General features: G+C 44.8%; 1 protein-coding gene across 1 annotated transcript; it reads left to right on the top strand.

The window, feature by feature from the left end:
- Nucleotides 1-9,806: 9,806 nt before the first annotated feature.
- On the top strand, nt 9,807-11,102 carry LOC123107126 (uncharacterized). The gene has a single exon (XM_044529135.1). It carries the CDS (start codon nt 9,891-9,893, stop codon nt 10,839-10,841), a length of 951 nt encoding a protein of 316 aa, XP_044385070.1. The 5' UTR covers nt 9,807-9,890; the 3' UTR covers nt 10,842-11,102.
- The last annotated feature ends 2,413 nt before the right edge of the window (nt 11,103-13,515 follow it).

Here is a 13,515-nt window from a genome sequence, read left to right as displayed (position 1 = left end):
CAGGGGCAAGATACACTTGGACGAACAAACAGAGGGAGCCAGTTCATTGTGTACTTGACCGTGTATTCTGTTCAAATGACTGGGAGGTCTTGTTTCCCCTCTGTACCTTAGTGGCTGAAACGCGCATTGGATCAGACCACGTACCTCTGATCCTATCCTCAGGAGAGGAAAGTGTGTGTCGCAGCCGCAGATTCTTTTTCGAGACTGCGTGGTTCGAACATGAAGGTTTCTGCCAACTTGTCACGAATCGCTGGTCCTTGATCGGTAACCAGGTTGGCCGCCAACGAGGACCAGTAGAGTTTTGGTCCTCTGCGGCTGCCGCCTTGCGGGCTTTCCTCAGGGGTTGGGGGGGCAACCATGGCAGCGAATCTAAAAGAGTTAGGGAGCGCATTGTGGAGGAAATCGCTCGCCTTGACGCGCAGGCGGACGTGAGGTCCTTCTCTGGGGACGAATGGGAGTATAGATACTCCTTAGAGCACCAAGTCCTGGCTATTCTCAGGGCGGAGGAGTATTGGCGCCGTAGGGGCGGCGTCAAGTGGGTCGTGAAAGGCGACGCCAACACGGGATACTTCCACACATACGCGAATGGCCGTAAGCGCAAGAGCACGATTCTTAGGCTTCATTCGGAGGGCGGGATACTGGTCACCCAAAACGAAATAGTCAAGCACATCTTCGACTTCTTCGTAGAGCTGTTAGGAACAGCCGAAGCAAAGAGCTTAAGTCTCAGGGAAGACTTATGGGGTTTGCACGAGCGTGTTTCGCAGCAGGAAAACGACGCCTTGATGGTGACCTTTTCGCCCCAAGAGCTCGATTGTGCGCTAGCTGGTATGAAGAACGACACGGCTCCTGGCCCGGATGGTTGGCCGGTGGAGTTCTTCAAACGGTTTTGGCCGACGCTTAGGGACTTGTTTCAAGCAATTCTCAACGGTTTTGCCCTCGGTACGGTGGACCTGACGCGTCTCAATTATGGGGCTATCTGCTTGATCCCAAAGGTTAAAGGGGCGGAATCAATTAAGCAGTTTCGGCCGATCACGCTCATTAACGTTCCTTTCAAGATATGTGCCAAAGCCTAGCTTCTAGGCTAGCGTCGGTTGCTCAACGCGTCATTAGCAAAAAGCCAGACCGCTTTCCTTAAAGACAGGAACATCCTAGAAGGACCTATTGCCCTTACGGAGATAATCCATGAGCTGAAACGTACGCGGGGCCATGGTGTCATCCTCAAACTAGATTTCGAAAAAGCATACGACCGTGTAAACTGGGAGTTTGTACGGGAGGTCCTCCTCAAAAAGGGTTTTGAGGCAGGGTTTGTCCACCGGATCATGCATCTGATCTCGAGTGGCAACACCTCGGTTATTGTCAATGGAAAAATGGGTAAGTTCTTTTGCAATAGGAAAGGCCTTAGACAAGGCGACCCCGTCTCCCCTCTCGTCTTTAACTTTGTGGCAGACGCTTTGGCTGCCTTGTTGTCCAAGGCCAGGGAGGCTGGACACATCAAGGGGCTTGTCCCACATCTCATTCTAGGTGGTGTAACACACCTGCAATACGCAGATGACACTTTGTTGCTGTTTAACCCGGACGACCATAGTATTGCTACGATAAAACTCTTGCTACTAGCTTTTGAGCTCCTCTCCGGACTCAAAATTAACTTTCTTAAGAGTGAGGTCATTACCATGGGGATGGATGACCAGCACAACACATGTGTTGCAAACCTACTTAATTGCAAGCTGGGGAGCTTTCCAATTAAGTACCTAGGGCTTCCTATATCTCACCGCAAACTATCGATTTTCGAGTGGGAGCCTCTGTATGGGAAAGTGGCCAATAGGGTAAGCCCGTGGCGTGGGAGATTCATGTCCTCTGCCGCAAGGCTTATTCTGACAAACTCGAGCCTCTCTTCTGTTCCCCTTTTCACAATGGGGATGTTCTTACTAGCTGACGGCGTTCACGCTAAGCTAGACACTCCGAGAGCCCGGTTCTTTTGGGAAGGAACTGGAATCAAGAGGAAATACCACCTAGTCAAATGGGCGGCGGTTTGTAGGCCAAAAAAATATGGAGGATTGGGAATACTCAATTCCAAACTGATGAATGTCGCCCTCCTCGCCAAATGGTGGTGGCGGTTGGCCCAAGATGAGTCGGGGCTCTGGGCGAAACTGTTAAGAGCCAAGTATTTCCCGAACGGGAACCCCTTCACTGCCTCGGCCAACGGCTCCGTGTTTTGGAGAGGGCTCCAAGCGGTGCGGCCGGCTTTTGACATTGGGGCCAAATTTCACATTAACAATGGCCAATCAACCCGGTTTTGGCTCGACCATTGGCTGGGTGACTCTCCTCTTTGGCAAAGCCACCCCAACTTATATCGGATAGCCACGAACACTAACGTCTTAGTTGGGGAGGCAATCCGAACTGATCCTCCGGCGATCCACTTTATGCGGTCCCTTACGAACGAAGAGTGTGCGTCTTGGGATGGGCTGGTTCAGCAGATCGGTGTCAACCGTCTAGGGACGATGGTTGACACGGTAGAATGGAGCTTGACAGCTTCAAGAATTTTTTCGATTAAGTCCCTGTATAACAAGCTTACTGAAGGGCCAACGCTTGATATAGCTAAGGGGCTGTGGAAGGCAGGCCTGCCTTTGAAGATTAAAATCTTCATGTGGCAAATGCTTAGGAATAGGCTGCCTACGTCGGATAATGTGGCCAAACAAAACGGTCCGGCTGACGGTACTTGCTCGATTTGCGGACTAGGCGAAGATGCGAACCATGTATTTTTTAGATGCCATTTGGCCAGGTTCGCGTGGAGTGCGGTTCGGGAGGCCTTCCACACGGACTGGAACCCTGCCTCGTGGCATCAACTAGTTTCCATCCTCAAGTTCACAAAAGGGATTACCAGTAGAATCGCTTGACGTTGCGTAGGGACGCTGCTCTGGGCTATTTGGACGACGCGTAACAAGATTACGATTGAGAAAAAAATTTCCTCACCATCTTGCAGACGTGATCTTCAAATGCCACCTATTTTTCCAGATGTGGACCCCTCTGGGGAAGGAGCGCGATGCTGAACGCATGTCAGAAGCCATGGCGCGCATCAAGATAATTCAGGCGCAGGCAAGACAGGATCCGGCGAGCTGAAGTTACTTTTGGGGTGCCTTTTGTGGCAAGTCTATTATCTAGGTCGTTGCGCTGATCTGTTTGGACGGCTATAATATTTATGTCGAGATGAATCTTATGCTCTACCCCGTGCTGGTCGTGGACCTTTGATGCTTTCCTTAGTTTGCTAAGTCTGTAATCTTTTGAACCATGCTGCCTTATGGGCTTTATTAATTTAAAGCCGGACGCTTCTAATGTCTTCGTTCTAAAAAGAGTGAGCAACATCCAGAGTTCTCCGCGTGTGCAACAGCATGTTCGGGGGCGCCTTAAGCAATTAAGGAGTTCCCTACCGCGAGAACTATGTCTCGCTCACAGTGAGATGGAATGAGTTCTCGCGTCTAGTTCATCACCAGCAGGCCGGCCCATAAACGTAGTTACGTGTAGTTTGCTCGCTGTATGTTCGCTCCTGCTCCGGTTCTCTCTTTTGTTTTCTTTTTTCTTTTTTTCTTTTTAACCGGTTTTCTTCGGACTTTATTTATTATTTGATATAACTTTGGTTTCAGTTGTTTTTTCTTGGTTTCCACTGGTTTGTTCATTTCTTTCTTTGTTTTTTGTTTTTCTCAATTTTCACTAGTTTTTTATTTTATTTATTTTCCCTTTGTTTTTCTTCAGTTTTCTTTGTTTCTTTTTCCATTTTTGTTGATTTTCTTTACTTCTCTTCTTCCATTGGTTTTCTTTGGATTCTTTCTCTATTATGTGTTTTCTCTATGGTTTTCATTGGTTTGACTTCAGTTTTAGAACCTTTTTGATTGATTTTTTTTCATTGTGTTGTTTGTATCATTTTTCCTCGGTTTTCTATGTACATGTGATACATTTTTTAAAACCTGTTAAACATTTGTTAAATACATAATTAAAATAAATTGAAACAAATATTTTTTATGTCTACTTCTTTGTATACATAAAGAACATTGTTTTATAGAAGTTTATCATTTTTTTTCTTACGTGATTAGATATTTTTAATACAATGATTAACATTTTCTTCCAAATATGTGTTTGGTGTCTACTTTTTTCATAATATTGTATATTTCGCATATACAATTGAAACATTTATTTGATATACGTCTAACATTTCCCAAATACATGATTACAATTTTTTATAATGTCACGTACAATTTTATGAAATGCTTTAAAAAAAATTAAATGTCACAAACATTTTTTGTATGCTATCAACATTTTTCATATATATTTCTAAAAAAATCATTTTAAATATGTTTAACATTATTTTCAAATATACGATTAAATTTTTGACACGAAATATATGATTAATTTTTTTATAATTTCACTCACATTTTTTGAAACACATGAACATTTTTAAAATGTCACAACATTTTTCTAATATTTTACTTCCTGCTCTGATCCATATTACTTGTGGCTTAAATGGATGTATCTAGATGTATTTCAGTGCTAGATACATCCATTTGTGCGAGTAAAATGGATTGGAGGGGTCCCAACATTTTTCATATACATTTAAAATATTTATTTTATATACACTTAAGATTTTCTTGAATATATGATTACCTTTTTATAATGAGACATACAACTTTTGAAACATTTGAAATATTTTAAAAATGTACAACATTTTGTTAATATGCTATCAACATTTTCTATGAATTAAGCTAACAATCGTTTTACATTATGTTAACTTTTTCTATCTTTCATGATTTTAAATTATTATTTATTTTTATGTTTGTAAATATAATTATTTACAATATTTTCTAAAATAAGGAAAAAAATCTAAAAAATGGAAAACATGAGAAAAGACAAACTTACCTCGTACCTACCTAGGCCGGGCCATTTTGAGACTACCTGACTCAAGCGGTTGCTTCACCTCGCGTCAAGCGATGTATAGTCGCTCCCGGTCCCTGTAACTAGGTCCCTGTCGGCCATGGCCCCGTGCATATGAAGGATAATTGGACCAGCCCATTATTGGTATACATGACTACATTTTAAAAATCATTATATGTTAATCACATTAATAAAAAATAGAATTTATAGAATGTTTTTTCTGAGACGTGTTACAATCTGTGGAAATTTTCAAGAAGAAGATACACTTTCCGAATGCATGCTTAAAACAATGGCCAATAAGAATGGGCCGACGTTACCCACTTGGACACTGGGCCTGATCCAATGTTTCATGGCCAATAATAGGTCTTTTTTGGTCAGTTTCATGTGGAAACTGGGCAGCGAGCTGATCACCACCGTCCCATCGTGACAAGTGGGTCGACCAAAATTGTTACCCAGGGTTGAGGAGTATGTCGTTACAATAGCACATGCCTCCGCAAGGGTTGTTAGAGTTCTGTTTATAGGTAATTTTTGAACAGTTGGCCCAAGATTACTTTTCTTTCATAATTATAAATCTGCGAACTTTTGGTGCTAACGTTTTTATGGTATAAAATAGAAACGATGTTCCATTTGTACCGTTTTGTGTTCTTTGAACGAATAAAATCTAGAAATCCTAACTTGCTAAAAAATTCATGATGCTAAGTGGATGTTGTTTCAAATGATATTGTTGTATTGCTGCTATTTTTGTGTGGAAATCTAGTGCAAATTTGTTTGAGTGGGATAGGACCAGCTTGTCCAACGAGACATGAGGCCAGTCGTCACTGGCCTATTGCATGGCCGACCCATTCCCATTCTTAGCCGCATTGATCATTGTCAGTGTCAAAACCGACATACCTCGGATAGGAGGCCCGAGTTGTGAGATCGAATTGATGGGTAACAGGAGACAAGGGACACGGTGTTTATCCAGGTTCGGGCCCTCTCGAGGAGGTAAAATTCTATGACGTCAAATTTACAAAAGTTTCAGGGTTGCCTTTTAGCATAGCATCTTGGAAAGGAAATCCAGTGTCCAAAATTCACTGATAGCCCGAGAGGGCTGAACACGTGCATAGTTTTAGGCCAATTACAATGCGGGCGCTAAGTATGTGGGGCTAGGGATTAAATCCTTGCCTTTTTTGGCAGTTTTAATGCTATACATGGTTCGCTTCTTGGCATCGATGTTCAGGGAGGAGTCAGGGCGCTTAAAAAAGAAGTACAAATATAAATCCTAGCGACCGAGGTTTGTGCATGCTGATTTTAACCGCCTACATAAGGGCTCACCGGTGGAGATGCCCTTATTGTCCCAAATTAGGAGTTGTGATACTTTTTTGCAACGAAGTAGACACTTCATTTCCTGGAAAAAAAAGTAGGCACTTTATTTTTTTTTTAATTAGGGGAGTAGGCACCTCATTTATGAACATCAAATGATGTTTACTGCATTCTTACCGACTTTAGCTTCGCTTTAATCTATAAGATAACATAAGATAAGATGCCAATCATGGTTTGCTGTTTCATCAGCGTTTGTCTTTACTCAGGCTCGGCGGACTTAACGGTTTTTGCCACCAGAAAGCTCGGGCAGATGAAGCGTGAGATGATCATGTTGCCTAGCCGTCAGACGCTGACCTCAGCGCTTAGGTGGATTCTGCGTTGGCCACTAATTCTAACTTCCTGTGTTTAGTAAAAAAATGAATAAAAATAAGTGGCGAGTACCAATATGAACTGAGCTCTGTGATGGAAAGTAGTCTAGATACCGTATGCGACATTCGGCAGGTGTTGACTTCGGGTTTGATTTGTAATTAGCGGTCAGCCGTGGCAAGTTACAGATTCTTGCAAGGCAAGGAAGCTAGCTTTCATTTTCATCCCATCTGAAGCTCAGGGTGGAATTCTTTTTCAGATAACGTTCAGGATGGTGTTTTTCTAGATAACTAGTAAATGCACATATGCAACACACGTTAATATTTAGGCAACATATTAATTGCATGCGGATATTATGTATACTATTATTTGTGTGTTAATTCTGTGCTTAGTGCAATATTTGGTATGATATTAATTATACGTTGAACACGTTTAACGCTCGCCATTGGAGCAGTCTAGGTCATTGGATTGACTTAGTTTGATGACCGAGATTAGTTGGATTTGCCCCTTTGGGTCTTTCTATATTGGTATAGATGCTTTTTCAGACAAACATTTTCTAGATAATGCTTAGGATGGTGTTGAACGATGTACTCTTCTAATTTACCACTCCCTCTGTCCCCAAAAAGGCTGTTAGTTTTGGTCGGAGGGAGTATTTATGTTTCTAACTCCTGCCTCTGAGCTTTTGTTGCAAAATATATCTTTTGATCAATGGTGCTTCTTCTTTTTAGTTTTTTAGGGTTTCTTCTTCTTTTTAGTTGCAAGGAGTGCTTTTTGTCTTCGTGAACAATTCTGACATTATTCATGAACAAATCATCATCGATTTTACTGGTCGAGAGTCTTCGAACACTCTAAGGCAGAGCGTACACTAAAAAGGACATAGATGCGAACTGCATCTATAGCTTAGATGGCTTGGTTTCTTGTGACGACATCAATTCACCATGGTTCAAATTCTAGACTTGGCATTGGTGCTTTTATTTTTTTGAATTTATTTTAGGCCTTTCGGTGATGTGTGTCAGTGGGAGAAGACTTTCGTGTCGACTACAAAAACATCTGTGATGACTTCATCAACCTTAAGATGATGTGCCGGCACATAGAAGCAGGATGTGCGTGCATGCGTTCATAGGATGAATGTATATGCGCATGTATCGCGTTAAAAAAGACGGAAGAAATATAGAAGAGTTGTGTTCCAAGTTCACAAGTCGTACCCTTTCTCAGCTAAAAAAAAGTCGTACCCTTTCTAGAACGTGATTGTTCTACAACTACTAGGTTCGCAGCAAGCACGAGACCGGCAATGAGAAAAACCGGTTGCTGCCCAGAAACCGACCCCGACCAAAAGCGCAGCCATACGTGAGCTCCGTCTTCCCCGCGGCCAGGTCAGAAAAGTGCAACCAAGCTAGTCCCGCCCCGGCGGCGCGACACGACCGGGATTTTCCGCGGCCGGCGTGCTTCTAGTAGACGGATCACGCGATCCACGGCGGCGCCGGTGTGTGGCCAGTTGTCACTCGGGGATGACATGTCACCGCTCGGCACAGCCAACGCGGTAGCTGTCGATCATGCATACATACACACGTCACGCCGTCACGGTAACACAACTCGGACACGGGCACCGTGGGAACCGGGCTAACGTCAACCGTTGAAACACCAGCACGGCTGCCGTGGACATTTGAACTCCATGCCGTGAAGGATTTAGAGCAAATATAATAAAATGATGTAAACATGATGTAAGGATTTAAATATAGTATTTTTACCGAGTTTGAAGAGAGAGAAAAGAAGCGAGTTATAGACTTACATTAGCTCATGCTTCAAGAAACTTTGTAAGAGTGAAAGATGTGTCATATGTTGACAAAATAGTATCTTTTTAGAGCATGGTTAATAATACGCCAACAATCGGCTATAAGAAGTTGACATGTCATTTACAACGAACCTAATAGCCGGCATGTACAATAGTAAATTTTGAACGTGTACTATTTTATTAATAGTTGGCTCATTTTACAGCCTCACAAAGTGTCTTCGAGCTTTTGCTGCAGCTGGCTACTAATCAAGAGCCTGCTTCTCTTCTCTCTCCTCTTCTCTTTCCTTCGACTAAGCACAGATATAATATTTTAGTCCTTATAACCTGCTTATGTCACCTTACTATACTTGCTCTTATAGCCAACTATTATACATGCTGACTATTACATTGGTTATGAATGACATAACAACACGTTATAGCGAACAACTAGCTATATTATTAACCGCACTCTTAGGGGGGAAAGGAGACATAGGTTTCAGCGTGTACCTCTCTTCGCTTAATTGTGTGCGTGCAAGTTTTTTTAAAGCACTTCACCCAAATCCCTGGTTTAAGATACCGTCCTAGGCTTACACAAGCAAACACATCAGCATGAATCGGATGGGCCAAAAAATATATTTTTTGTTGAAAAGTATTTCTTTTGTCAGAAACAACAAACGCGGTTGGCGTGGACATCTCGACATCCCTGCCATTGAGACGTAAGATTAAGGGGATGTGAGTTCGAGTGTCTAGTGAATTATCCAAGTGCAAGTGCCCTACCAAATGTCTTTTACCTAGACATCATCTTAGGCTTATCTGTTTAATTATACGTGTGCAAGTATCCTATGAAATGTTTCTTGTCTAGACACCATCCTGAGCTTACAAGACGTTATGCAACACACAAAAATAGCCGAAGAAGCAAAACAAAAAGATGTTTTTCATTTTAAAAGTAGTAATTAATTGATTGCATGCACGAACAATTAAATTGATACTCCTTGCTACAACAACCGTGCTGCTACGACAAACAAAAAATAACTATGGAGACCTTAGTGAGAAATGTGTAATATAAGTCAAACTATGGAGACAACGGCTTGATTATCAACACTAGTTGAACTAGAAATACTAACGTTAGAGGATCTCATTCTCATCACTATCTTATCTTAACTAATGTACTCAACAATCTTCAAGAGAATAAATAATTAGTCGTATTACACCGCACGCAAATAAAAGAGAAATAAAACCCTCATCTTGGAAGCCCAAGCAAGTAAGCAAAACAGAATGAGAAAGGGATTGAAAAAGATAAGCTACCGGAATAACACATCACTGCTGAAGTGCTGCCGATTGAGATTGTCCAAATCCATTTTTGTAAAATAAGACAACTTTTCAAACCTTGCAAGCCACCGGAACTCTCCAGAGAGTCGACCATCCAACCTTCTTAAACCCCATGGGCCATGATGGTTCCCATCAGCCATTCAAACTCCAAACGCAGCTGATCACCACCAGCGTTTAAATTTCCCTCGCAGCCGCCGTCGCCATGGGCACCCTCGTCGGCCACGTCGCTCCGGGCGCCGGCTTCCTCCTCATCGGCCTGTGGCAGCTGTTCAACCACATCCGGCTGTTCGCGCTGCGGCCCGACTCCTACGCCGCGCCGCTCTGGTTCCCCGCGCGCGGCGTCCGGCACCTCGAGCTCATCCTCATCATCGCCGGCACGTCGGCGTCCATCCTGATGGAGCTCGTCATCGGCCCCGCGAAGCACCAGCCGTTCGACGATGACGGCACCATCCCGTCCGACCACCTCCACAACTTCGAGCACGCGTCCGTCTCGCTCGCGCTGCTCGCCTTCGCCGCGGTCACCATCCACATGGACAGGGTCCGGGCGCCGATGCGGGACGCCGTGTCGCAGCTGGCCGCCGCCGCGGCGTTCGCGCAGGAGCTGCTCGTCTTCCACCTCCACTCCACGGACCACATGGGCGTGGAGGGGCAGTTCCACTGGCTGCTGCAGACCGTCGTCGCCGTCACGCTGGCCACCACGCTGCTGGGCATCCCGTGCCCGCGGAGCTTCGTGGTGAGCCTGGTCAGGTCCGCGAGCCTCGTGCTCCAGGGCGTGTGGCTGATCGTCATGGGCGTCATGCTCTGGACGCCGGGGCTCGTCTCCAAGGGGTGCTTCCTCAACCACGAGGACGGCCACGACGTGGTCCGGTGCCGCACCGACGAGGCGCTCCACCGCGCCAAGGCGCTGGTGAACCTGCAGTTCAGCTGGTACCTGACGGGCACCATGGTGTTCGTCGTCGTGCTCTACCTCCAGGTCAGCAGGCTGTACCCCGAGGAGCCGCAGTACTTGCCGCTGGTCAAGGGAGGACCCGCCGGCGGCCGGTTCAGCGTCGGGGACGATCACGAGGACGAGGATGACATGGAGGCCGCGAAAAGTACTTATTACGGGCAGATGGTCAGCGGTGGCACAAAGCCCATGGAGGTAGAGAGGTAAAACTGAAGCTGTATACCGTATGAAAGGAGGGAACGGTCAAGATGGAGGGTTGTATAGTATAACAGTGGGTATATGTTCTGTAATCAGTAGGGTTGGGGTGCTGTAGATTGTATAGTTTTTTTTCTTTTCACTTTTGTGGACTTGGTTTCACCGAGTGAACTGACCCGTAAATGTCGTCGTTGGTCACTTCAATTTGTTTGTTTAGCCCTGGCTTGTTGGTCTGATCATCGGAGTAGAATGGATTCATGGCTGGCTTGTGGATGGAGATTGGAATTGCACCTTTTTTTGTGTGTGTGTTCTTGATGATTGTACCTTAGAGCTTGCCGTAAATGACTTGCGCTGTCTTTTCTCATCAACCTGCGAGTCCAATCCAATGTGTCGCTTTCGATGTTAGTTGCTAGCATCTTATTTATCCTGGACCGGCTTATAGCAATTGCTAACGATTTGCAAGGCAATTTATGTTGGCCGGTGCTGGATTTGTCGTGCTTGTAAACAAATTTACCATCTTAGCGACAATATAAATTGCAATAAAAAATATTCGATTTGTCATCCCCTCCCAACAAACTTCAGCTGAATAACATTACTTATTATCTTTCAGCTGGTTTACGGGAATAATCATCGACTCCATTTCCCTGGAAAAACAACAAAATAGTATCATCGCGCCAACGATACATGTATGTATGAGCGTTTGTGTTTATACTGATGTGTTAAAAAAAGAAAATAGTATCACTGTGCCAACGAACAACTCGAGTGCAGAACATGGCTTGTACGGAAGAGAATTTGTGGCAAGCAGACGTTGGGACACCAAGTTACTCGCACGTGCCTTTTCTTTTGACTTTCGATTTCTAAACTTTCTTATCTTTTGAATACAAAGTCTAAATAAAGTTTTATTTTCATATTCGTGTGTTTCTCATGTCGAGGCTTTCAAATAAGAACCATTTTAAATATGTTCTAAGAAGCTTCTAAAATAAATGTTAAATTTCAACTCTTAAAACTCAGTACGAGCAACCGACAAATCATGATTATTTTTCCTTATTGCCGACAAAAAATCTGTTAAAATTTTATCTATTGATAAGAGCGACTGAACGACGGCGGTCGGAATCTCCTTTGGCGACTAGGAGAATAATAAGCCCAGCAGCCGTAGCAGCGGCCGTGCCTCTGACGGACGAAGAGTTCGTCCATCAGATGGACCGACGCCACCATTGTTGGCACGGGTCAAGGAGGAGCCACCATCCCCATCACACTACTGCGGCGGTGTCTAGATTGGACGACGCGTCTAGAACGAGCTGGCCTCGCCAACACGCAACTGCGGCGTCCAGATCGGACGCCGCATCAAGGACGAGTCCACGTCACCAGCGACGCACAGCTGATACGCCCACATTGGCGGGCCTGCATAATTACCCTGCCGCAACTGTCGCTGCGCCAAGGAGGAGTTGTCGCCCGCGATAACAAAGGCGCGGGGCCACGTCCTTCATTACCCCGGAGGCGGCGGTGTTGGCGGTCCCTCGGCTCCAGGGCAGTCGTCTCCGAGGAGGAGCGCAAGGCACAGTACGATTGGTGCAACGCCGCCCGCCACTCCGAGTTGGCCAAGACAGACATGACGCCGAAATGGGTCCATAACGACCTGGACCTCGCCACCACGTGGGTCCTCGACCACTCCGTCACCACCGCAGAGATGGCCGTTGGGCACCGCCGCCGCCTTGACGGCGAGGATTGGTCGCTTAGCGACTGCTTCGCTGGGCAAGGGCACTGCCAGTGGCCGCGGCGTCCCCCACACCATGGAACAGGAGGCGGACCGGCTCCTTCGTGAGCTGCAGGCAGTTGCTAGACAAGGCAGTCGTGGCCCTCCGGCGCCTTTCCACCGCTGGAGGGACGACGGCGAAGACGGCACAGGCGGCGAGGATAGTGTGGTAGGACAGGACGGTCACACGTATGAGGTGATCGTCCGGTATAATGTTTAGTTCTTTTTTCTAGTTTTTAGTTTAACGGTTGAAATATAAATCTTTTTATGTAAATTATGTTCGAATTTTAATAAAATCCGACATGTTTATATGAATTTTATTTGATTAGTTCAAATGTGGTTTAAAATATATGTGAGCAGTGTTGGATGGCCGGCTTCTATGTTAGTGTTCATGGACTAATCCTCTGTTCACAGACGGATACGGGAGCAAATTTGTAAGTCGGAGATGCCCTTAGCATGGATCAACTCGATGAAAGCGGCAGAGCGACCGGTTGTAAACGAGGAACCGGTTCTCTTTCATTGGCGTATTGAGACTAACATTTCGGCGTTGTTTGGGTAGCGACGGGATTATATAGAACTAGTTTTTAGCCAATTTTTAGTAAAAATGGTTTTATCAATTGTTATATGTGTAATCAGTTTATAAAAAAAGATGTTTGGATTAGAGAAAACTTAGGATCGATTTGTCACGTTCCTTGTTTGGTTTGGATAGGCTTTTCGCCCACACGCATCAACGAGTTTGTTGAGAAAAGGACGGGCGCAGAGAAAAAATTAGCGATCAAGTATATCCAGATCGTGTTTTTAGAAAAACAACTAATCCTCATTTTTTCATATATCCGAAATCCTGGATTATGGAAAACCAGATTTTTTATATTCACGGATTAGATAGAGTTGTCAAACAGGATTTTAGTTTATTACATCGTTTTCCTAATTTGT

Source organism: Triticum aestivum, chromosome 5A, assembly GCF_018294505.1.
Source record: "Triticum aestivum cultivar Chinese Spring chromosome 5A, IWGSC CS RefSeq v2.1, whole genome shotgun sequence".
Taxonomy (NCBI): Eukaryota; Viridiplantae; Streptophyta; class Magnoliopsida; order Poales; family Poaceae; genus Triticum; species Triticum aestivum.
The sequence above is the reverse complement of the archived record's forward strand: the minus strand, read 5'-3'. Positions and strand labels throughout refer to the sequence as shown.